This window comes from Puma concolor, chromosome B1 (genome assembly GCF_028749965.1).
Source record: "Puma concolor isolate L17-30 chromosome B1, mPumCon1.1.hap2, whole genome shotgun sequence".
Taxonomy (NCBI): Eukaryota; Metazoa; Chordata; class Mammalia; order Carnivora; family Felidae; genus Puma; species Puma concolor.
Genome location: NC_141670.1, coordinates 144776264 through 144802216, shown reverse-complemented (window position 1 = coordinate 144802216; position 25953 = coordinate 144776264). Strand labels below are relative to the sequence as shown.

General features: G+C 44.1%; 1 protein-coding gene and 1 long non-coding RNA gene across 9 annotated transcripts in view; one reads left to right on the top strand and one right to left on the bottom strand.

Moving 5' to 3' along the window:
* LOC147581916 (uncharacterized) overlaps positions 1–25953 on the bottom strand; it is a 114571-nt gene that overhangs the window by 10913 nt on the left and 77705 nt on the right. The window lies entirely within an intron of this gene.
* SHROOM3 (shroom family member 3) overlaps positions 1–25953 on the top strand; it is a 327995-nt gene that overhangs the window by 252534 nt on the left and 49508 nt on the right. For 7 of the 8 annotated variants that reach the window (XM_086704805.1, XM_025921983.2, XM_086704806.1 and 4 more), the window contains one exon: positions 10043–10174. In XM_086704805.1, coding sequence (XP_086560931.1) covers positions 10043–10174 — 132 coding nt within the window. Of the gene's footprint in view, positions 1–10042; positions 10175–14023; positions 15499–25953 lie in introns of those variants that run through there. The other variant, XM_086704808.1, reaches the window with a different exon arrangement.

Genomic DNA, 25953 nt, shown 5'->3' with positions numbered 1-25953 from the left:
CATAAAAGTACCTGCCTTAGAGACTGGTTGTGAGGATTACATTAGGCTGTGCAGGTAATGATTATGGCCTGGCTCGGAGCACTCCATAGGGTAATTACAGCATCTGGGACTGTGCTTTGATAACCTGCCCTCCTTGAAGCATATGACCAGGGGAAACAAGCATATAAATTTTTTTTTTTTCAACGTTTATTTATTTTTGGGACAGAGAGAGACAGAGCATGAACGGGGGAGGGGCAGAGAGAGAGGGAGACACAGAATCGGAAACAGGCTCCAGGCTCTGAGCCATCAGCCCAGAGCCCGATGCGGGGCTCGAACTCCTGGACCGCGAGATCGTGACCTGGCTGAAGTCGGACGCTTAACCGACTGCGCCACCCAGGCGCCCCGGGAAACAAGCATATATATAGACAATGAAAGAGAGGGAATGGAAAGGAGAGGAAGGTGTGCTGAGTGTGGACTACTCTTGTGGTCTCATGTACTCTCTCTCTAGCGCTTACCATGGTTTGTCATTGTATATTTGTACAGTTGTCTTGCCTGTCTTCCCATTAGTTTGTAATTTCACAGGAGGGGTCCACTCAACTGCCATTGCAAGCCCAGGGCCTAATCCATCGTGTGGTCCATTGTGGACCTTAGTGATTGTTGATGGAGGGGTTGGATGATTGGGCAGGGTATAGAAGTGGCCTCTGAGTCTTGGCATGAAACATGTGCTGTATGTTTTCAGCAGCGTGACCAGTGTTAGGAAGTTCTGAGTCAAAAACAGGAATGCAGTTTTGGCGGCAGAGGTAAGGATGAGGAGTCTTTCAAAATCTGACCTCATCATCTCTCTAGATCTAGGGACATTTAGGCTAGGGCTGGAGAGGGTCCCGTTTGGATTTCAGTAGCTTTCTATTTTCTTCCAAAGAAGATTTCCCTTTGAAGAAGTCTTGGTATTAAATGTTTGTCACCTGTATCTATGGACTTTTAGGACTGTAGGATCCAAAAGTAATATGAAATGAGAGAGGGTGAGAGTTGGAGTTAGGGGCCCTGGCTTCATATGCCAGTTGTGTATCTTACAAGTCCTGCACTAGGGCAAGTTAGTGTCTCTCTGTGAGGCTGTGAATGTAGATCTGTTCAGTGGGGCTAAATAGTACCCATTCTATTATGTAGGATTATTATGAAGGCCAAAAGGAATAATGTATGGAAGGTACTTTTAAGCTATAATGGGTGAGAATAAAGTAAGGAATTATTACAGTTCAGTGTAGAGATTTGCATGGTTCTTTGGGAATGCATGAGAGGGGGTGTTGGAAAAGAAAGATGGAGGCTGAATTTTCTCAGGAAGCGTTCATTTCTCTACTGATACTGGCTTCCCAGAAATTCTGCTTCCTCCTCCAACAAGGATTTTCAGTGGTTGCTAGAGCTCCCAAAGTAAACCTGCCACGAGTGTAGTCTTTCCACTGCCCAGATTTCCTCCCAGGAGAGATCTATCCACTTTCATTCCCTGACAAAGATTTCCCTTTAAAAATATGGAGAAACCAGACTCTTAGACTCATTTTAGTTAGGAAAAAAATAAGGCTAATTTACTTTTTCTGGTAATTATACTGTTAATCGTAAACAATTTGCAAGATACAGAAAAAGAAAAATATCATCTATAATCACCCAGTAGTAACATTCTGGTATATTTGCTAGTCTTTTGTTTTCATGCATATCTTTTTGTCTCCTATAAGTAGCAAAAGGGTGATGTGGAAGAAATGCCAGGCATGCATGGCTTAACATGTGGCAATGCTTAAGAAAAGAGTATTCAGGGGCACCTGGGTGGTGCAGTCGGTTAAGCGTCCGACTTCAGCCAGGTCACGATCTCGTGGTCCGTGAGTTCGAGCCCCGCGTCAGGCTCTGGGCTGATGGCTCGGAGCGCGTCAGGCTCTGGGCTGATGGCTCGGAGCCTGGAGCCTGTTTCCGATTCTGTGTCTCCCTCTCTCTCTGCCCCTCCCCCGTTCATGCTCTGTCTCTCTCTGTCCCAAAAATAAATAAAAACGTTGAAAAAAAAATTAAAAAAAAAGAAAAGATTATTCGGGGCGCCTGGGTGGCTCAGTCGGTTGAGTGTCCGACTTCGGCTCAGGTCATGATCTCATGGTTTGTGGGTTCGAGCCCCGCTTCGGGCTCTGTGCTGACAGCTCAGAGCCTGGAGCCTGCTTCTGATTCTGTGTTTCTCTCTCTCTCTCTCTCTCTCTCTCTCTCTCTCTCTCTCTCTCTGCCCCTCCCCTGTTCTCGCTGTGTGTGTGTCTCTCTCTCTCCCTGTCAAAAGTAAATATTAAAAAAAAAAAAAAAGGAAAAGAGTATTCAAAGCCAGTGATCTCAGGGGCATTTAACGAGGGGTGACATGGAGGAGAGGGTGTGGCCTTCAGCCATTCCCATTTCTACTTGTTTTATTTCATTTTCCTTTCTTTATCTGTAATGAGGATCATCACTGTTTCACATGATAAGAAAATTCACTGAATAGCTGTTTTTAAAGTCCAGTATCGGATACATACCATGTGCCCAATAAATGTAAGTTTCTATTCTAAGTTAACATTTATTGCCAGGCTCTGTTCTAAGTGCTTTAGGCATATCAACTTGTTTAAGCCTCACAACTACCCTTTGGTGTACGTGCTATTATTATCCTATTTTGTGGCGGAGGAAACTGAGGCATAAGAGGTTATAAGTGATCTGCCAAAGGTCGAACACCTATTAGGTAATAGAGCCCAAATAAGAATGTGAGCAGCTGGCTCCAGAATCCACATTAATCCATATTACACAGCCTGCCACTTATCAGAGTTGATTTAAGGTCAGGCTCTGAGTATTTGAGGGGAGGACTGTACTCCTCCAGTGGTAAAGATATCATCAATTTAACTATAGGGCCTTGCATGAGTGCCCTTGGTTTTCTCACGCACTTGCTCTGGGCTGCCTGTGCATAGGCTTCAGTGGGTGGAGGGATTACAGTCAAAGGTAAATCTGAAGTGATTAAATATTTATTAGGTAGGTGAAAAGATCTGGCCAGTCATCTGGCTTTTTCCCCTACCCACCCTTTTCTAGTCCTTGTGCAAGGTCAACATAGAAGTCATTACCTAAGATCTAGATATGGTTAAGCTTACTGTGGTTTCAAACATCATCAGAAATACGTTGAATGCCGGTGGTACAAATTGTACACGTGGATCCATTGGGAGGTTTCAAGGGATATGAAGTGAGAAAAAGCAGCAGCAAGAGCAGGAGGTACAGACGGACACGGTCTGAGGCCTACCGATCACGACAACGCCTGACTGAAGGGTTATGTGTGGCCTTCCTGGAGTGAGCAAGCTGCCAAATGAGGGTGCATGAGCAGAAGGAAGAGGTTTGTTTTTTTTTTTAAGTTTTTTTTTAAGTTTATTTATTTATTTGAGAGAGAGGTAGAGAACGAGCAGGGGAGGGGCAGAGAGAGAGGCGGGGACAGAGGATCTGAAGCAGACAGAGAGCTGTGCTGACAGAGAGCCCGATGCGGTCTCGAACTCACAAACTGTGAGATCATGACCTGAGCCAAAGTCAGGCACTTAACCGACTGAGCCATAGCAGGTGCCCCAGAAAGAAGAGGTTTTTAAATACAAATCAGTGACATCGCTATGATGGAGAGCACCAGATAGGGTTTAGGCCTGAGAGAATACAGAGTGAGCTTCCTAGGTGGGTAAATAGTGATTTTAAAAGCAAAAAATAAAATTAAAAAAAGAGAGTAATGGAGGGACCCTGACCCAGAAGGCTAAGTCTAAATACATAGGAACCAAAAGGAACGGGGGGCTTTTAAAGAAAGGACAGTTCACTGAGGATGTCTGAAAACTTTGATAAATGGCTCAATCATCCAAGAATGGAGAACAGCTATATTAGGCTAAGAATAGAAATCTGTTCCCAATGGCATCAATTCTTCCACTCTTCTTCCAGACACTAGAGAAACCAAGAGTCCAGGCTTTTTACCCCCTCCAGGAGACGGAGGAGAAATGTGTGGGAAGCCTTTAGTAATGACCCTCAAACCTGCTACCGAGAGAGACCTGGTAATTAGGCCAGCTTCATGCATGATGGACATGGAACAGGACAAAACAAAGCAAACAAACACACAGGAAACCAAGAACACAACTTTTAATAAGGCAAATTATGAAAATGAGCACACAGTGGCATCCAGCATAAATCCACGGGAATTTCTCCAGTGGGCTCTGAGGACAGGCTCAGGCCTATATAAATGCACTTCTGTCTGCTTAATCTGAGAAAGCATTCTGGCTGCTTCAAAACATCAGGCAGCGAAACTGCACCAGGCCGTGCCAACTGTTTGTTTGGAAGGCTTGGCCAAGGTCCCTCAACACCGGTCCTCCCCACCCCACAAACCCTGCTGCTAATGAGATGGACCAATAGGGCCAAACTGTGCTTTCTCAAAGAAATTGGCTGACAGTCTTGTAGAGAAAGCAACTGAAAGAAGAGAGAACCACCTTCCCCAAAACATGTGCAGTAAAGAACTTAATACCTTTAAGAGTTGACAGGCAGAGAGCTCCATTCTGGAAGCATCCCAACTAGTCCTTTTACAGTCTCCTGTGATCCATTCAACAAATCTGTATTATGTGCCTACTGTGAACCACTCAATGTGCTAGGCCCTAGGTGTGTAGTGGCTTAAAAAAACAAAATTGGAGACAGACCAGCCAGGGGCCCAGACTTCACTGAGCTTGCCATTTAGTAGAGGAAATAGACCATGTGCCAGTGAATAATTACATGCGGCCAGTAGTGCCATGAAAGAAAAGACCAGGTGCCAGGAAGGAGACTTTGGCAGTAGATGGGGTGATGTTCGACCTGGGACCAGAAGGCTAAGGAGGAGCCAGCCAAGTGAAGAAATTGGGAGGAAGACTGTTCCGGGCAGTGGGAACAGCATGTGTAAAGGTGAAGAGGTTGGTGGGATGGGAGCTTAAGGCTGGCCTGTGAGGTCAGGGCGAAGTAGGAGGGTGATGTGTAAGGGAGGACTGGAAGCCAGGTCACTTGGGCCTCAACAGCCAACTTAAGGAACTTGAATTCTATCTGAAGTGCAGGGGGTAGATACACAGGGTTTTATTAGAAAGTGACATGAGCCATTTGCATTTTTTTAACTTATTTTTTATTTTTTAATTTTTAAAAAGAAATTTTAGAGTGTGAACAGGGAAGAGAGAGAGAGAGAGAGAGAGAGGATCTCAAGCAGTCACCAGGCTCCTCAAAGAGATCAACGAGGAGCTCGATCCCATGACCTGAGCTAAAATCAAGAGACGGATGTTCAACTGACCAAGCCACCCAGGTGCCCTGAGCCATGTACATTTTTTAAAAGTGTCACTGGCTGCTGGGTAGACGCTGGATTGAAGGGGGACAGGAGTGGAAGCAGCCAGTGAGGAAGCTCTTCCCTGTTGGATGAAACACCACAAAAAGGGAGGAATTGCTGCATTTCCCTAATGTTGTAACAGTCCCTGCCAAGGAGAGATGATTCTTTGCCACTCTGCCCCAAGACAAAATAAAAGTATTTAAACTCAGTAGAAAGCAGGAATCTAAAGGGATCTGGAAAGACCATTTAAAATGTCTGGCTCAGTTCCTCACAGCTCTTACTCCAGCTTCTCCAGGCCTCCCCCCAATTTTCATGCTGTTCAGGAGAGCCACAGGGAACAGAATGATCTGGAACTTCTGATGTTGGCTGACACTCAGTTCAGAAAGCAGTGAATAACTCTACTAAAATATCAAATAGTAAAGTAGCCAGTGTATATTCATGAGTTAGGAATATTGGGGGTGGGGGAGGAGAGGGTGGACAAAATATGAGTGTAATCATCACAGGAAGTAGAAATGGAGGCAGTTGGCCTGGATTTCTTGTTTCTTAACTGTCTGGGGAAGAAAGATGACAAGAGGATTGTGGTTCACAATTTTGTTTTTAGCTCCTCCTAAACCTTGATCTTGAGACTGGGGAAGAGCAAGAAGCAATGTACAAACAGTTCCCCCCGCCCCCGCAACCCTCATTAGCTTTGCCAGCCAGTTAAGTGAACAAAAAGGAGATGGGAAAGAAGACACATTACAGATCTGTTGAACATTTGGCAATATTTCGTTCATTTAACAAATGATTATCAAGCAACTCAGTGTGCCAGGCAGCAAGCTGGTCTGCTTGCCTTTCTAAGCATGTAGAGGAAGACAGACCAGCAAACAGGTGGTCAGAAGACAGTGTGCATTGCGCTTTGAAATGCACACCTATAGCTAGCACGGGGCGCAGCACCTCATGCCAACTTGCACCCGGAGGAGATGATGTCCAAACCGAAACCTGAAGGGCAAGTATGGATAAGCCAGGAGAATGTGGTGCCTTTTGGGATCTGGAAGTAGCTCCATAAGGCTGGAGAGGCATATGGTTTACCTCTGTATTTTTTCACTTGAACTTGTTTCATTGAGTCTAAGGCTTCTGCAGTGTATCTGTGGGTGTCTACCTTTGAGTATCTTTTAACTAAAAAATAAGCTCATTTGGCAACATGTTTAATTGAAGTCCCCACCATCACCATCTCCACCCATTCTGACCAAATCTGGGTGTAGTTCGAAGGCCTACAGAATTTGTGATATAAAGTAGACAAGTTTGAAGCTTTTACACTGAAAGGAAGAAGAGTAACTAATGGTTGGTGATTTTTATCCTGTGTGAGTGTGATTCCATGTATGGTTTGAGCCAAGATATACAACCTGTCTGTCTCGGCGTATTCATCTGGAAGATGGGGCCCAAACAATTAGGTTTTGCCTTTATAGAGAAGTTGTGAGAATGACTCCTGGTATATGGGAAAGCACACATCTCCTTCTATAGGAAAGACTTGGAATAATCTGTCCCGGGCGTGTGGAATCACAGTAACACCAGTGGGGCACGAGATCAGAGCACATTGTAGGCTTTGCCAGTTCCACTCTGCTGAGAGGCCGGAAGCATAGTAACCTTAGGTGGGTGGGAAAATGTGCATTGCAGAGACAGGCCAAGTTCAAGGTGCAGATAAGATAACTGGCGAGGGGATTAAAAGGCGAAGTGAGGAGTCCAACGGGGAGGTCTTTGGGGTAATAGGCTTCCCAACACTCATTCCAGGACTAATTTAGGTCTAGATTCATCATGGATTTTTTTTTTCATTAGAACATATAAATGTTTTAAATGTTTGTCGTCCAGATGATTCTGGAAAGAGTTTAAGGCAGAAAAGCTGTGTTCTAAGTGCTGGCGATTCTTCCTGCATTCTCTCTAGCCTCTTTTCTAGTTTGTATGATACATCCAGAAAGCCCACTCAGAGAGTGCCAGGACCTCCATCTGGCCTCTGGAGCCAGCCCATCCAGGGTGGGGGGAGGCGTAGATTAGCAGGGAGGCCGTGCTGTGGTTTAGCAAGGGGGAGAGTGGGGGGACCGCAGTCAGCAACAAGCTACATGAGTTCCATGAACCCTCACACCCAGTTGCTGACCTCAGTCGGTCTCCTGGAGGTGGCAGGTGACCAGACAGCCAGTGGCCTGGAGAGCAATGCTGGGGTGCCGGTCTCTGCTTTCCTAGGGTTGCGAGGAATCCTGTATTGAAAGTCCTTGAAAGGATGAGATCATCTCCTGTTCCTTGTGCTTCCATCTCTTTCCCATTTGCCTGTCCTTCCTGCCAACACTTCCCCGTGACAGTGCCCTCCTGGACCTTCCATCACCTGGCACCTCCCAGGAAGGGGGAGCGGGCGAGGAAAGAGGAAAGGGCTTCGCTGTGGAAGAAAGGACAGAGCCAGCAATTGTGGTTCAGGCCCCAAATGAGGAAGGTATTAAACGCCACAGAGGTTTTATGAAAGCTCAGGCTTGGCCTTTGTTCTCCACTAGCAGACACATAGGCATCTAGAGGAGACTAGAAAGGAAAGCTTGCTGTCAGAATGGATTATACCGGTGAGTGGTCCTGGGTGTGCTCGTGATGCACATGTAATATTTACATTCACACATCTGATGGTGAGATACCCTTGAGTCTGTTTTCCGCCCCCGGTTTAAGCCAGGTGGTGTTGGTGCCTCTGAGGGTTGTAGGAGTAATCCTAATTGGGGACTACGGGATGAATTCTGCAAAAGGCTTTGACATATTAACTCTCTGGCCAAAGCTCTTCCTGCGATTATTCCAAGCATAGATTCGGTCTTTTTAGTGGTGTCTGTTTCGTAGAACATCTTTGCTGAAAGGACCTCTAACATGGAGGTACTGCAGTAAAATGATTGTGAAAGTAAGTCAAATACCACCTGTAGGCAGTGTGCTAGACAGGTAACAGACATCATCTAGAAGACTCAGCAGCAATTTCGCAAGATGGGCATGATAATATTGGCTAATTTGCTGAGTACTGAGCATGTGCCAGGCTCTATCCTAAGTGCTTCATCTGAATTAGCTTCAGCTTCTCAACAGCTCTATGAAAAACGGTGTTCTTTTACGCCCCTTTCAGAGATGAGACAGCCGGGACACAGAGGGGTCAGAGTCACAGAGCTAGTCAGTAGGAAGAGTCAGGACTCCAAATCAGAGAGGCTGCCTACGGAACCAGCCCCCTAGTCATGCTGTGCCCTGCCTCTTATATTCATATTACAGATGTGGGGCCTAGGTTCAGAGGGCATTTGCCCAATGTCTTTCAATTAAGTGACAGAACCTCAACTGAGCCTTCAGACTTCAAGCCTAGACTTATATTGACCATATTCAACTCCAGGAATCCTAAATTTGATGAGAAAAAGTAATGTACAGAAAGGGGTAAGGGTACTTAGCTAAGGAAGCATATCTTAGAAATGGAAACTCCTTGGTCATCTCCCTCTGTGTCCTGAAATAAAAGAAATTGACAGCCATTTGATAATCCCGCCTCTTCTCAGCCAAGGCTCACACAGAGGAGAAGCTGCATGCATTTGCCTCTTCTCCGATTCCTGCTCACAGGACATGTGTGGGGGCCACCGGTAGGCTCTCCTAGTCTCAGAATGATCCTCAAAGACCCACACTGAAAACACATCACTGGTACCCAGCAGAGCAGAATAATGACAAAACTGCTTCAGAGCCTGATGCAGGCGACCGTCTGATCAAGAGGGGGCCTTCAAGTTAGGCATTTGGAAATTCAGAAGCTGAGAGTCTCCTAAGGGGAAGAAATACACCTGTTCTTGTGGCAGAATGTGTGCCACATATTGGTCACGCAGGGCTTAAAATTTTCTCTGCTTGGGACTGGGGAGGAAAAGAGAATGGTGTTAGGGACCTGGAGGGTGGGAGGGTGGACTTAAATGGACACATAAAAGGCTTGCCTCCAGCACGGTGGAATCTAGACAATCTGAAACAGCTAAGGCTTAAGAGTTGGCATGCTCTTCTGAGCTGCCACTCACTGAACAGAGGAGGCCTGCTCCCCTTGGGGGTCACTCTCCTTATAATGAATTGAGAAGGGAGGCAGCGGTCTGGGGTGCCTGGGTGGCTCAGTCGGGTAAACGTCCGACTCTTGATTTCCGCTCTGGTCACAGTTTGTGAGATCAAGCCCCATTTTGGGCTCTGCTCTGATGGCACGGAGCCTGCTTGGGACTCTGTCTGTCTGTCTGTCTGTCTCTCCTCCTCCTCCTCCTCCTCCTCCTCCTCCTCCTCCTCCTCCTCCCCTTCCTCCTGTTCACGCAAACGCACTCTCTCTCTAAACATTAAAAAAAAGAAGGGAGGCAGTGGGGACTGGGTTTCAGGGACGTTGCCTGGCCATTTGCTTTAGTGAGTCCAGTTTCTCACTTATTTACTGATGGAGGCTGAAATATAGGGGGAGTTCACCTTCATTGTAGTGTCTCTTTCTTCCCCCTTGGTTGGAAAACCTGGTATTTTAAACTGGGAAGTCTACTTTAGTGCTGCACAGAAACATGGGAAAGGATGAAGCCCCTCAGGCATGGGCCCTGCCTTCTTTGGAGCAGAGCACTTCAGTGGGTGCAGGCTGAGAAGTCTGTACTCAGCCTGCAGTTCTGCTTTAACCGCTCAGTTAATTTTCATGCATTTTTCTTGTTGATTCATTAGTGCGCCCTTCCCATGAACACCATCATATTTTCCCGTTTTCCCATTCTTTTGTTTTGCCAGAGATGCGTGTGCAGACCCAGGCCCTGCAGGTACCGGTACCTCTGACTCCCTCAGCCCAGGGCCCCTCACCTCGGACACCCAGCACAGGAAAGCAGCATGGTCAGGAGGAGTTAAGCTTCGGCCGAAGCACAGGTAAGAGACACAGAGTCTGTGCCAAGCAGTTCAGAAAAGGAATTCAGCTGCTGGAAGAAAAGGGACTGGGGCAAGGCTGGTCAAGATACAGGTAGGAGGGGCTGAACAAAGAGGTCTGATAGCAGCTCAGAGTACAATAATGATGGTTTTCAAAATAGGTTCTGAAGAACCCTAAAGTTCCCGGGAGGTAGTCTGGGGCTCCCTCAAATCATTTGAGTCAGAGCTCTCTTTTTTTTTGTATGTTTGTTTATTTTTGAGAGAGAGAGAGAGAGAAAGAGAGAGAGAGACATACAGAGTGTGAGCAGGGGAGGGGAAGAGAGAGAGGGAGACACAGAATGTGAAGCAGCAGGCTCCAGGCTCTGAGCTGTCAGCACAGAGCCTGACGCAAGGCTCGAACTCATGAACCGCGAGATCATGACCTGAGCTGAAGTCAGAAGCTTTACCAGCTGAGCCACCCAGGCACCCCTGATTCAGATATCTTTTTAAAAACCACATCCGTAACTGTTTTTGAAACTACAGTGGAAAACACTCACAGCAATATACCAACCAAGGTCTTACACTTTGGAAATGACAAATGTGTTAAATTGTACAGCAAGATTAATTCATCTTTGAACTGATGATCATATAAAACTCTTGTCCTCTGTTAACTGAGGAGTGTCCTGAGATTGTAAAGTTAGCCTAAAAAACATTTGCAGCTACTCACCTGTGCATCCTCTGTGCTCCTGTGTGCTCCCACAGCTGTAGGAATTCGGTTAGTGGTAGAGGACAGGTCAGATTTGCAGAAGGTGCTGGCTACAAGGGAGCCAGCTGGCAAAGGCTGTTCTGGGGCCAGCCTGAAGAGGCAGAGCCCTGAGAACTATGTCCTTTAGCCTCCTTGGATTGTCAATGTAGAGAACCAGAGCCTTCTACTTGGGAAGACTCCACTGGGCTGTGTAGGTTGGTGTGGCATCAGCACCAATGTGCTCAAGGCCAGAGGTTGTAGTTAAGAAGTTACTGCGATAGCCTGGGAAGAAAATGATCAGGATTGAACCACACAAGCGGTGATGGGACAAGAGAGGAGACATGATTCGAGATGAATTTAGGAAGCAGATCGATAGCAGATGAGGATGGGAGAAGGGAGAAGACAGATTAAAGAGTGTGACTTCCACGCTGCTGCCAGTGGGGCCCTTGGGAATAAGTGTGGGACCATTAGGCTGATGAAGGCAGGAAAAGCATAGATTGACTGAAGCCGTACTTGAGCACTGGAATCACACAGACCTGAGTTTGAGCTTGAAACAAGGAAAAGATTTTATAAATCGATCTTTAACAGTTGGATAAACAAATGAACCTAATTGTATACCTGGATGGTGTCCTATCCATGAAGAGACAGTCTTTAAAATGAGCCGGGGTTGGGGCACCTGGGTGGCTCAGTTGGTTAGGTCACCGACTTCGGCTCAGGTCATGATCTCACGGTCTGTGGGTTCAAGCCCCATGTTGGGCTCTGTGCTGACAGAGCCTGGAGCCTACTTCAGATTCTGTCTCCCCCCTCCCCTGCTCATGCTCTGTGTCTCTCTGTCTCAATAATAAATAAACATTAAAAAATTTTTGGGGGTTGCCTTCATCAGCATGGTCAAAGCTGGCCATCAGTGGTCTGTCTGTGTGAAGGGGGACAGGAAGGGAGTGGATGGGCAAGCAACTTCCTTTTTAAAAAGGATACATTGCTCCCACACATATCCCTTTAACTCCGTATACTCTAGGAATTTCACGTGTGTGTCTTGACTCCACAACTATATTTATTGTAAGCCCCTGCAATAGCTGGCTTCCTCTTTCCTAGAGGAAGAGATCTCTGTATCCCAAGTGTTACTGATGTAGGACTGAACTTGGAAATGGGAGTGGTTCTCATCCAATTATACTCCGATCCTAAATCCTGCCCATTTTGGGTTTTACTTTTTATTTCAAAATAATTTTAGAGTCATAAAAAAGTTGCAAAAATAGTACAGAGATTTCCAGTACACCCATCACCTAGCTCTCCCTAATGTTTACATCTTTTATCATCATAATCCAAATATCAAAACTAAGAAATTGCTACTGGGACCTTATGAAGATAAAAAGCTTCTGCACAGCAAAGGAAACAACCAACAAAACTAAAAGGCAACCAACGGAATGGGAAAAGATATTTGCAAATGACATATCGGACAAAGGGCTAGTATCCAAAATCTATAAAGAGCTCACCAAACTCCACACCCGAAAAACAAATAACCCAGAAATGGGCAGAAAACATGAATAGACACTTCTCTAAAGAAGACATCCGGATGGCCAACAGGCACATGAAAAGATGCTCAACGTCGCTCCTTATCAGGGAAATACAAATCAAAACCACACTCAGATATCACCTCACGCCAGTCAGAGTGGCCAAAATGAACAAATCAGGAGACTATGGATGCTGGAGAGGATGTGGAGAAACGGGAACCCTCTTGCACTGTTGGTGGGAATGCAAATTGGTGCAGCCGCTCTGGAAAGCAGTGTGGAGGTTCCTCAGAAAATTAAAAATAGACCTACCCTATGACCCAGCAATAGCACTGCTAGGAATTTATCCAAGGGACACAGGAGTACTGATGCATAGGGGCACTTGTACCCCAATGTTCATAGCAGCACTCTCAACAATAGCCAAATTATGGAAAGAGCCTAAATGTCCATCAACTGATGAATGGATAAAGAAATTGTGGTTTATATACACAATGGAGTACTACGTGGCAATGAGAAGGAACGAAATACGGCCCTTTGTAGCAACGTGGATGGAACTGGAGAGTGTGATGCTAAGTGAAATAAGCCATACAGAGAAAGACAGATACTGTATGTTTTCACTCTTATGTGGATCCTGAGAAACTTAACAGAAACCCATGGGGGAGGGGAAGAAAAAAAAAAAAAAAGAGGTTAGGGTGGAAGAGAGCCAGAGCATAAGAGACTCTTAAAAACTGAGAACAAACTGAGGGTTGATGGGGGGTGGGAGGGCAGGGAGGGTGGGTGATGGGTATTGAGGAGGGCACCTTTTGGGATGAGCACTGGGTGTTGTATGGAAACCGATTTGACAATAAATTTCATATATTGAAAAAAAAACAACTGAGACATTGCTATTGATAAAGTGCTATTAACTACAGGCTATATACAGAAGACTTTATTCAGTTTTTATCATTTTTTCCCCTATGAACATCCCTTTTTTGTTCCAGGATTCTATATTGTATTTGGCATGTTTCCTTAGTTTCCTCTAATCTGATATTTCCTTAGTTTTTCCTTGTCTTTTCCAACCTTGACACACTGAAAGAGTATGGGCCAGTTATTTTGTAGAATGCCTTCTTTTTCGGTTTGTTTGATATTGTCTTATGATTAGATTGAAGCTATACATTTTTGGCAAGAATACCACAGAAGTGATGGCGTCCTGGTTGCATGTCCTATCAGGGATTACGTTATGTCCATATGTTTTACTCCTGGTGATGTCAACCTTGATGACTGGGTTGAGGTAAAGTCTGCCAGGTTTCTCTACCGTACAGTTATTCATCTCTTTGTAATTAATATCTTGGCAGAGATAACTTTGAGACTATGTGAATATCCTATTTGTCCTCAGACTTTCTCCATTCGTGGATATAGTCCCTGCAACAGTGATTACTATAATGTTCTAAGGTGATTCCATATTTTCTTCATTCCTTCTGTATTTATTAGTTGGAATTCTTCTGTAAGGAAGAGCTGTCTCTTTCCCTACTTATTTTAACTGTATCAGTAAGGACTCTTTCATGTTTATTTTCTTCTCTGTGTTGTAATCCAATGCACTTTTGCTCTTACATTATTTTCATTGCTTACATTATTCCAGCTTTGGTCATTGTTTCTCTTTCAGGCTGGCTCTGGTCTAAATCCTGTCTTGAAATATGGAAAGGGGTGAGGTGCTGATGTCCTGGTCTTCCACTTAGGGCAGAAACGATGTGCTTATCAGCTCCTTAGGAGTCTTCCAAGTGTCGAGTTGGTAGGTTAGTAGTGGCCATTGAGCAAGTCTACTTTGTGATAAGTCGCAACTCTTGGAATTGGAAAGTGCTGGGGCTACTTCATGAGCCAATTCCAAGTGCACTGGGTCAGAGTTATAGATAGTTCCTTTTTCATGGAGCAAATAGCCAGGAAGGATTTTTCTCATTTACGCATAAGAAAAACAAGAGTAAGAGCAAGAAACTCCATCCTCCCCCAGATGTAGACAGTGACCAGCCAAGCAACCAGATTTAGAGAGAGAAACTCTTTCTGGCCCAGGGCTTAATATTCTCACAGATCCAATCCCATCCTTCCCTTCCTGCTGAGACCCCTGAATGCTCTCTTATCTAACTCTGTCAGTAGGAATCCTGTGATCTCATTTATCTTAACAGAAACATCTCCATAAAACCTGTCAACTTACTGAAGCTAGTTCAGTGAGTTGGTAAAGGAGACAAAATGTTCTAGCTTGAAATTCAGTATTTCCTGAACCAGTGCTTTCCTCCACAAACCTCTCCCCCCGCCCCCACCAGTTGTACCATCATTATAATAACTGCCTCATTTACTCACTAAGCATTTACCACATGGTGGTCTGTGCTCTGTAAAATAAATCAAGACAAATAGATAACACAAGCTCAGGGTTTCACTCCTAATTCTCAGTGGAGCAACACGGTTAGTTCAGCTGGGACTCTGTACGTCCCTTGGCAGTGAGTTTTGTCCCGGGGCTGCTGACTTCGTGTTCTCCGGACAGTGTGCCTAGCAGGTCTCAGGGGATGTTGATTTGGACCCCTGCCTCAGTAGCCTCCCAAACTGGGAAGCTTAAAGCAATTAACACACACTTTTGCAGACAGTGGCATTTTTGCATGTGGAGGAGGCTGAGGGTTTGGCAGAGATCATTCAAGGGAACTTCCTGATTCCAGTTTGATGCATTTTATCAGCAGATGGTTTTCCTTGCTTCCCTCCTCCTCCTGCCCACAAAATGGAATTCTAGCATTTCTAAGCTGCACGCTATTGTCTAAGGTGCTGGCTCTTGCCGGAAAAGTTACCAAGGGTCACCTTCTCTTCTTCCCTCTTATTTGGCAGGAATTGAATTTTAATTGGCCTTTTTGCAGAGGTGACTGGCAATGTGAGTCCCACCCAGCTAGCTGCACACTAAGCGAGTTCCGGGTGGTTTGGGCGGTGTGACAGGAGGTGCAGGGGACTGTTGGGAAGCCTTTGCAACCCCGACAGGAGCAGAGAGGGCAGTAGTTGGGAGAAATGGCTTTTTATCCCAGCCCTGAATATGACATGCAGTTGGCCAGAGGGCTGTTATCTAGGATGCTTCTGTTTGCCACAAGGTAAGTCCACTACTATGTGAGAATGAGAGTTCGTGCTTTCATTGCAGCGTTCGCAACTGACAAGCCTTTCACAGGTGTCTTTTTGATGTTGTGTTATACCTGTTTATAAAAAAAAACAACTGCATGCTTAAGTTTCTCATTATATGCACATTCATGTAATTCAGTACTATTAGTATTTCTGCATAGGAATGTTTAATTATTCTCTCCTGTGTATGCAGTCATCATATTTCCTTTTTTTAAGTTTCTTTTTTTTTTTTAATGTTATTTATTTTTGGGGGGGGGGGCAAGGGAGGGGCAGAGAGAAAGGGAGACAGAGGATCCGAAGCAGGCTCTGCACTGACATCAGAGAGCCTGATGCGGGGCTCAAACTCAGGAACCGTGAGATCACGACCTGAGCCCAAACCTAGAGTCGGACACTTAACTGACTGAGCCCCCCAGGTGCCCCACAGTCACCATATGTCTTAGGATGCACGTGCGTATTTGGAGTGGCTTTTTATCTCCTTCAAATTAGCAATTGCTTTGTGTTGTGTACTTCATGGCTTTGCTTCCCCATTTCCCTGGGGAATTCCTAGATGACTGTTTCCATTTCTCACAAGGAATGGCTGTCTGTGTCCTAGCAGCCAAGTTCTTCTCTGTTCTCATTGCCAACATTTGTTGGAAGAGAAGGAACCTGTGACTGTGTTCTCAAAGTTAGAGGAAAGGTGGGTCTTCTCATTCAACTTTAAAGTTACATGAAAAGAAGTGGTTACTGAGATTGCCGGCTGTACATTATGTAACCCCATCACAGCTGAAGGTATAATGCTTGATTATCTTTTCCCCATTCCCACTCATTTGAATCCGCTTTTATTCTTATATAATCTTGATTCAAAGTTTTTGCTCAGAGGTCCGCTTAATGCGAGTGCTTGCTTCTAGGGAATACTGTCACTTAAGAGAACATATGGCATGGGAAAGAACAGGTGGGTGCAGCAGTCATGGTCATGTTCTAGATCTCAAGGTGATTGGAGTATTGATTACTATGGAGATTCCTCTGATCATCAGACCATGTAAAAGGTAAAACTGAAAATATGAACTGCTTATTTTATCCAACACAGAGAAGGATCACAGGGCTGGTTTTTCAAGTTTTATTTGGCATTCTTTCATTTGAAAGGGAATAAGAGGGAAGCATTCTTCTGAGCTGTATTATTTTCTCCCCCACCGGTGTCAGGTTATGTGTGAGTGGTGATAGGGGTGGCTGGTGGTGGTTAAACGCCTGGTGTAAAATTTATTATGAAGATACAGGTAGGTAGGAACAGAGGGGCTGGAGCAAGTATTCTTAGAGTTTTTAGCTTCTCTGTCATCTTTTCAATCAGGTGTCAATGATCTTTAAAAGTTTTCTTTTAGTGAGCGATCCCTTTCTGGTATGATTTTTAAAGGTAGATTCTTTTGACCACTGTTGGAAGTTTTTCTCTAAAAATGAATGCTTTCTGTCCTTTCCTTTGTTTTCTTGTTGCCTTTAATTGCTTATTTGTGGCCTCTTTCTCTAAATGACAAGCAGGTGAAATAAAGAAGAGAAAAACAATGGGATGCATCAGACTTATCCCAAAAGAGCCAGTGTCTTTAGTGTTGGAGGTTTGGGGGCCATCTATTTGTTTTTGTTTAATGGAGTGGTGTTTGGAAAAAAGTCCCTCCCAAAAGGTAAGGCTTTTGCCTCACACACACAAAAACCCTTCCTCCGCCTGTTTTGGCAAATGAAAAGCAATGTATACTTTGGCATTGTATGAAAATTAATTAGCTTAATTTTGAAATATCTTGGTTGGTATTTGGCCTCCTTTAAACTCTCCAAGGACAGTCTTGTGTGGATTTATATATTAAGGAGGAGTGTTTCCAGCTGCTGTGGTAGATACCCTTCCCCTCCCGCCCCAAAGCCCACTGGGTGGAGGGAAAGAGCCATACACACCTTTATTGTGCCCTGCTGAACTGCTTCTAACTTATCCAATGGGAGTCCTCTGGCAGACCTCTAAGCAACTTCTCTGTCAAGGGGAGCAGTAATGCAGGGACACACAACGATATTTCCAGTTCTCTGCAACTATCTTACCCTGAGGTCCATGAGGGTACGTTTATTCCATCTGTGTGTGGAAGATAAAAACAAACCAGCACAGAAGTGATTTTTCCTATATGAGCTCTAGCATTCTATGGCACACGGAAGCATTCTATGGCACATTCTATGGCACACGGAAGTAGAGAAGAAAATCCTAAAATCATAATATCTGATATCTAAAGAAATTGGTAAAAGCCAATCTCTCCTTCTTCCTCCAACAAATAAAATAACCGATTGCAAATTGAGATTTGAGAAGAAGAAATTATCAATAATTAGAACTTATGCTTCTCTATTTATGCTATGCTATTTATTGTAATTGGATTTTGAAAGTCCATGAAAGACGAGATGAATGCTGTTAGAGATCAGAGATGTTAGAATGTCTGTGTCAACTTCTGCCATGGCTTGGATGCAAATGTTGAAGTGTGGGAAGGAGAGTTGACTTTTCTGCTTCCTCAGAGTTGAGAGGAGGAGGATAGAAAGAGAGGGATATTGAGAAAAAGACATTTCAACGCCATCATCCATTGGTGACTAAGTGAAAGACGCCCACCCCATTGGTGGTCCCTCTCCTGTAGGATAATAGCTTTGTTTGGACATTAATAAAATTTAAATCTGAAAAAAAAAATATGTCAGAATAGAGAGTGGGGAGGAGATAAACCACTAGTGAAAGGACATTGGGACAGGTGTGAGAAGTGGGGTAAAGCATCTTACTTGAAAAGGTTTTTCATCTTTTATGCAAATTTTAGGTGTTAGCGTCTTATGTCTATCTATTAGCACACTTCACTCTTACTTATGATTCACTCCTCAAAGCCAAACGTCCCCAGGGCGTATTACCAGGATGTGACATTTAAAAAGAACTTCTCTTTCCAGAAAGGACTGTGTGTTGCTATGGGGTTATATTACCTAATGCATACCTTTCTACCCACGGAACCACTTGTTTAAGACACAGATGTTGGTGAGGCAATTATAAAAGCCTTAGAAAACTTTGCTTGGATTTTTCTGTCAATCTCAAAAGTCTGAAATACAGTCTTGAAGAGTCCTGTAGTCCTAGAAACTAGAGGTTAGCGATGCTGTAAAGGGGGGGTAAAGGATTTATCAAGAACAATGTCTTTGCCAATAGTGTTATGGGACAATTACCACCTTTTTTCTTTCCTTTTCTTTTCTCTTTTCTTGTCTTTTGTATCTTGGAAGATAATGGGCTTTTTCAACCCTTTAAAAATTTTAGGAGCTTTTCTGCCTCCTGTGAACATGTAGAAAACCTATCTCAATGTGGGGTAATTTTTATTCCAGAGAGAGTTCCATGGGGATCTATGGAATAAAACAGTGTTATGAGTACAGCTCAGTGTAGCTTGACTCAGTCATGGTTTTCACTTGCTGTATATTTTTGTCATCAGTATTTGGGGCCTATCATTTTCCTGTAAACAGGAAATGCCTAAAAAAGGCATTGTTCAAATACAGATCATCTGTTCCACTATACTAAAGATATAATATCCTCCCCCCCCCCCCCCGCAAATTACTTGTACAGTGACGCTTAATTGTTCATACTGAATTTGTTTCCTCTTTAAAGTGTGAAAGGGGCAATTTAGCTTTAACTATCAAAATCACAAGTGCCTATTTTGAGCCAACAATTCTACTTCTGGGAATTTTTGCTGCAATAACTCTGCATAGATAGAAATCAGTGTATGGGCATGGTTATTCACTGAAGCATTATTTGTAATAGCAAGAGACTAGAAATCAAAAAGTATCTACAGAAAGGGTCTGGTGAGTGAATATGATGTATGCATTCAAGGGAATACCAGGCAGCTAAAAGGAAAAAATGGTATGAAGAAGCTTTCTAAATACTGAAGAGAAATGGGGGGAGTGGGCTAGGAAATGTGGAGAGTAAGACTTCTCAATGGCTTTGATCTTTTTTTTAACAAAAAAACTATATGAATTCAAAAGAGTACCTATACCTATTCAAAAGAGTACCTCAAATAAAATGGGGAAAATATGAAGATTTGATTAATCTTGGTGATGTGGTGATCTTTATATTAATTTGAATACATTTATATATGTTTGAAGGACTTTATAATTTTAAAAATAGATTAGGGGAAAATAGCAGTGACACACAAAAGGAACCTTAGGAAACATATTTTATCCTGGGCCAAGCATATGGTGTTCAGTAAGTCTATCAGGAAGACCCTCAACCCACATCCATGACACGTTAACTCAGACCTGATTTACAGAATATATTAATATATTGTTTTGGGGGGTCAAAAGTGGGGGGTTAAGACCGGAATCTTGTTAAGTTGGACTTGGTCATCTATTGTTTTTTTGTTTTATTCAAGTTCGTTAACATACAGTGTAGTGTTAGTTTCAGGAGTAGAATTTAGTGATTAACACCCAGTGCTCAACACAAGTGCCCTCCTTAATGCCCATCACCCATTTAGCCCAACCACTCCCCCCCACCTCCCCTCCAGCAACCCTCATTTTGTTCTCTGTATTTAAGAGTCTTTTATGGTTTGCCTGGACTTGGTCATCTATTAAAGCATATTGTGTACTAAACAGATGATGGGTGGGCAGGTAGGTGGGTTAGTAAGTGGATTAGAAAACAGGATGTTTTATTTGGTAGTGCAGGTAGTCTATCTTGTATTCTTACATATTCAGCTCATGTCTGGTTGATAACTGGCAAGGTTTTATAATGTTCGCGCACCCAGAAGAGTCAACTCAAAGTGTCAGTCATAATAGCTCATTGAAGCACAGCATCAACAGAAAACTGAACTCTAGCTCTTGGAATTTTTTATGTTCCAAGTTGTGGTTGTTACCTTCTTGATTTATGCAAAGCATACCGATCCTTCAAGGTCATCTGAAGTCCCGCTCTATTTCTAGACCTTTTGGCCAGCTTCAGACCCTATTCCTGATCATGGGCAGCATGTGAGATGTTTGATGCTTACATCCAAAGTCCCTCTAGAGCTTACGTGGCCCAGTACCATTTGATGACTTCTCCTACCATCTGCTTTTTGCTCCTAAGGCTTCAGTCACACTGTTGTGCTTCTTGAAAACCCCAGATTTATTCCCACATCAAGGCCTTTGCATTTCATTGTTCCTTCCATCCTAAATACTGTGCCCCCAACTCTTTGCATGGTTTATCATCATCATTTAGGTCTCTGTTCAAATGCCCCTCTCAAAGATGCTGTCCAAAAGCAGGACCCTCATCTCACTCTCACATTACCCAGTTTTATGTCCTTCAGAACCCTTAGAACTGTGTGAAAATATCCTGTTTATCTGCTTACTGTCTGTCTTCCTACTCTGCCCACCCTACCTCATTTACACTGCTCGTTGCTTAGATGGTAAGAGCACAAGCTCTGGGGCCAGATGTGTGAGTTTAAATATCAGCTCTTCGGGGGGGTGCCTGGGTGGCTCAGTCTGTTAAGCGTCCGACTTCGGCTCAGGTCATGATCTCACGGTCTGTGGGTTCGAGCCCCTCGTCGAGCTCTGTGCTGACAGCTCAGAGCCTGGAGCCTGCTTCGGATTCTGCCTCCTTCTCTCTGCTCCTCCCCTGCTCGTACTCTGTCTCTCTCTTTCAAAAATAAATAGACGTTTAAAAAAATTTTTTTAAATAAAAATATCAACTGTGCTTACTACCCTTGTGACTGTGGACAAGTTGCTTAATTTTTCTTATTTACCTCATTTCCCCATTAATAGCCCTGCATGTAAAGATAGGACAAAGAGTAAGTGAGAAAATAGGCATCAAGTGTCTAGAATGGTGCTTGGCACTCAGCAGGCACTCAGGTATTTTTTGAATGAATGATTAAGTCTGATTCTGTTTAACACTTTTTCTTGCATCTAAGAGTCCCCAGCAAGATTGTAAGCTCCTTGTGGCCATCTCAGAACTCCCAACTAGAATTCATCTGGGTAGAAGGCACACAGTAGGTGATCAACGAAAACTGCTTGAAATACCTGAACTTCTTTATTATAGAGTTCTCAGAAATATGCTCTGCATTCCTGACTCTGTGTTAGGACAAAATCATCTAAGAAGGACACCATGTCACTTGCTAGTTCCAGTTTCATCAGCCTACCCATCCCACGCAGTTAAGCTTCCTTGTTTGTGGTTAGGAATGCAACAAAAGGGCTTTGTTTGAATTACACCCACACACAAAACTCAGTCTGCTCAAATTTTAAAATTAAATTGTCTTCTGACCCTTATTGATATGCTCATGATGTAATGCCCTTTAGGAAAGTATTTCCTTATCTTCTTGAAGATCAAAGTGATCCCAAAATATGAAAGCATGCTGTGCTCTTTAGGAATGTTTATTAAATTATTTGCATCATTGAAAAAGTCAGTAAACAGCTGTTTGACTTTTTTTTTTTTGGTTATCTCCAGCTATTTTTAAAATGCTGTGCTTTTAAATAGGTAATACAAGTGCATGATACACAATTCAAAGGTTACAAAAGGAAATAACCGTGAAAAAAATAAGTTTTCCTGCCCAGAGTCACTCATTTTCCTAGTTTCACAAGCATCACTCCAGAAATATTCTTTCCACTAAGACCTGTTAGGGGTTACGTATATTTTCTCTTGCATACTGCATCATACTGTACTCACAACCTTATAGTTGTCATAGATTTTGGAGATCTTTACATATCAATATGTATAGAGCTACTCCATTCTTTTAATGGCCACAAAAGTATTCTGTTTTATGGATGTACTGCAAAGATTTAACTGGTCTGCTACTGATGAACATTTAGCTTGTTTTTCAATCTTTTGATAGATGTGTTATTTAAAAATTTTTTTCGGGGTGCCTGGGTGGCTCAGTCGGTTGAGCTTCCAACTTCGGCTCAGGTCATGATCTCGCGGTTCGTGAGTTCAAGCCCCGTGTCGGGCTCTGTGCTGATAGCTCAGAGCCTGAAGCCTGCTTCAGATTCTGTGCCCCCCTCTCTCTACGCGCCACCCCTGCTTGTGTTCTCTGTGTTTCAAAAATGAAGAAACATAAAAAAATTTTTTTTTCTAGGGGTGCGTGGGTGGCTCAGTCAGTTAAGCATCCGACTTCAGCTCAGGTCATGATCTCGCGGTTTGTGGGTTTGAGCCTCGCATCGGGCTCTGTGCTGACAACCTGGAGCCTGCTTCAGATTCTGTGTCTCCCTCTCTCTCTCTGCCCCTCCCCTGTTCATGCTCTCTCTCTCTCTCTCTCTTTCAAAAATAAACATTTTTAAAAAATTAAAAAACTTTTTTTTTCTAGATGTTGCCAGACTGCTCTTTCTTCAGGTTGTGCTGATGTATACTTCCCCTAGCAAAGCGTAAGAGTCACTGGGCTCCATTCTGGTCCTCGTTTTTATTGTTCTTTTCCCTCATTTCATCACTTCACTGCCCACGTGGAAGAATCTTATAAAAAAAGAACTTCTCTCTGAAGCCTTCTCCCAACAGACGCATTTTTGTTTTTTAAGACCTTTTGTTTGTTTGTTTCAAGATCACTCTGTTCTTAATGTCTTAGACCTGTGGTGAGACCTGACACCCACCCAAGGGCCAATAGTTACCTGTCCAAGCTCCAGAGAGAAAAATCTCTCCAAGTTAGGTTTCCTGCCTTGGCATTACAAGTCTTGGACATATATTTTATCTTTACTGTAGGAATTATTTCTTTGTGACGTATTATTTACTGTAGGAATTCGTTCTTTTGGTCTCCCTACCAGGATGTAAGCTCCTTAAGGGCAGGACCATATCTTAGTATTAATTCTTAGTTATTAACTCTTAGTTACAAATGCTCATCAAATTTTAGCTCTTCTGGTCTCACTGTTATGTGCCTTGAGCCCCGACCTGCCACATCAACCCCCTCATGTTTCCCTCTTCTGGCATCATCATAATGAAAATAGAGGACATTGGGTGTGAAATCTCCCTGACTCGCCTCCCATCTGCCCTCTTTCATACTTAGGAGCATCAACATCTTACCTCCTACTTTCTTATTTCAGTGGAACTGCCTTTACGCATACATAAATGAGGTATACTGCCCACATGTACTGTAGAATGCCATCCCTTCCTACTTTCTCATGAGTCTTGAGGAGTGTCCTCTTTGTCCTGTATCCTTAGCTCCCTGTCTCACATAAACTTGCTTATACTTCTCTTTGTTTAAAATAGGGGTCCCCGGGAGGCTCAGTTGGTTAAGCATCTGACTTTGGCTCTGGTCATGATCTCATGGTTCATGAGTTCAAGCCCCGCCATTCGGCTCCATGCACAAGCAACTGAGCCACCCAGGTGCCCCATGATCGGTTATCTCTTTAAGTTCACTGCCACTGCCTTAAGTGCCAGACCTCATTATCTTTTACCCTGGCCAAGAGAAAAGCCTCCAGTCTTGTCTCTCTCAAATGTATTCTCCTTGTCATTGTCAGGATCTTACTGAAACCCATATTTGAACATGCTCCTCCCTGGCTAAGGTTCTTTGGGGGCTTCCAAATCCACAGGACACTGTCCAGACTGTCTAGTGAGGCCTGTTAAGATCTGGCCCCTCCTACCTCATCACCTTTATCTACTGTTCTTCCCTTTACTCATCGTCTCCTCTCCAGCTTCTTTGTGTTGTTTTACCATATTCTTGTACATCTCCATGCATTAGTCATGCTATTCTAGCTAGATGGCCTTCCTTTCCCTACCCTCTTCCATCTGGAAAACCTTCCTTTCCCCACCCTCTTCCATCTGGAAAACCTTTCATGATCTAGGTTAAAGTGAAGCTTTCTCACAGTGTTAGTGAGTCCCTCCCCTGTGTTTACCAAGCATCTTGTATGGGTCTCAATCATGGAGCCCATCGCATCCCAGGTTACTTGGCCACCCTCCTCTATACTGTGAATTATGTGGGTCTACTGATCCTTTGTTGCTCTTTGTATCCCCACTGCCAGCATAGTGACTAGGATATAGAAAGTCTCCCTGGATGTCTCCTGAATGAATGGGAAAGAAACCAAAGAAAGGTTTCATGGGTTACATTTTTTTGAAAAGCCTCGCTCTTGCCTCCAAAGCACAAGGAGAAATTTTCTTCCCTTAATGTAGGTGAAACAGCTCCACTTGTCTTCACTGTTCTGTGCACAGCCTCCTTGTACACCTCAGTCTGATTCAGAACTTTCAGTGGGATGTCTGACCCTTCATGAAGGTGCTGTACTAACTGATATACAAAGTCTGGGTGAGTAGATTGCACTTCAGGGCACCTCCTCTCTTTTTTCCTTTGAGATTTCAGACTAGAGGGCTTCTCCGGAACTCCTGAAATTATTATTGGAAAACAGTAGCTCACGCCTCATCTCCTTGACTAGAAGCGAGATGTTTCTGTAGAGCCTTTTGAGTTTATCAGGGCCTGTCTATTTCTCTTGGGCAGGGAAGGCTTCTTGGCACCAGTGTTTTTAGGTAGGCGTGGTCAGATACCGCTGGTAGATGAAGCTGCTGAAGGGTCATCCCTAGGATTACCACCCTCAGGTGCCGGGCCAACCTCACTCTGCAGCTATATCCATTGGCTTCTCAAAGTCCCTAGTCACAGGTCCTGCCAACTCCTCTCCCTAGGTAACCAGACATGAGGTGGGAAGATGACAGTTTATTCTTTCTCCGTATGTATTTTGGACCCATTTGGATCATTTGAACCCATATGAAATGTCTCCAGGTGCCTCGTGCAAAAAAGAGACTATATTTTTTCAGCAAGTTCTCAGTTTTTCCTTTATGGTTATTCAGTAACATCTCTTGAGTGTCTGAAGTCATAGGCAACTGGGTTTCAATCCTGACTGTGGGACTTAGGGCTGTGTGATTTGAGCCAGCCTCTGAGGGGCTTGGGGCACCAGAAAGGATTTCTAATCCCTGGATGGAACTGGAAGACAAAGCAGGAAATCTAAGTCAGTGAGGAATTGAGGTTCCAGGGAGGTAGCCTGGCTTTGAGGAGCTAGGTGAGGAGCCAGTTTCTGGGAGGCTGTGTGTCCAAGGTCAGAGGGAAGCTAGCAGCAAGAATGGCAAACTGTGGAGACACTGAGCCATTAACCTGGGGCTCCCAGATGGCCCCTCTGAGAAGAGGGCAGGTTCAACTTTGGGGCAGAGGGTATGGGTTGCCTGGGACCTGTTAGGGAGATTAGAGAGGTATGGGGGCAAAGAGCCAGACAGTTGTAATATTTTGCCTTCCACTGTTGATCTCCTGACTTTGCACCCTACTTTCTCTCTTTTGCCCCAAGACTGTGCTATTACTTGCTTTCATTCTTTCCTAGCTTCCAGGTGGGCAAGGTCTGTTCCCTGTTGGCCCGTGTTTACTTCCCTGACTAGAGGTCATGGCCACTGCCCTGGCAGCTCTCTGCTTCACCACTGTGGCCAGGGTCCTCCAGGCTGTGAGCACCATAACTCTCTGCTGTAGTGATCTACTCTTAGATCTACCTTCTAGATCTACCTTCCTGGGGAG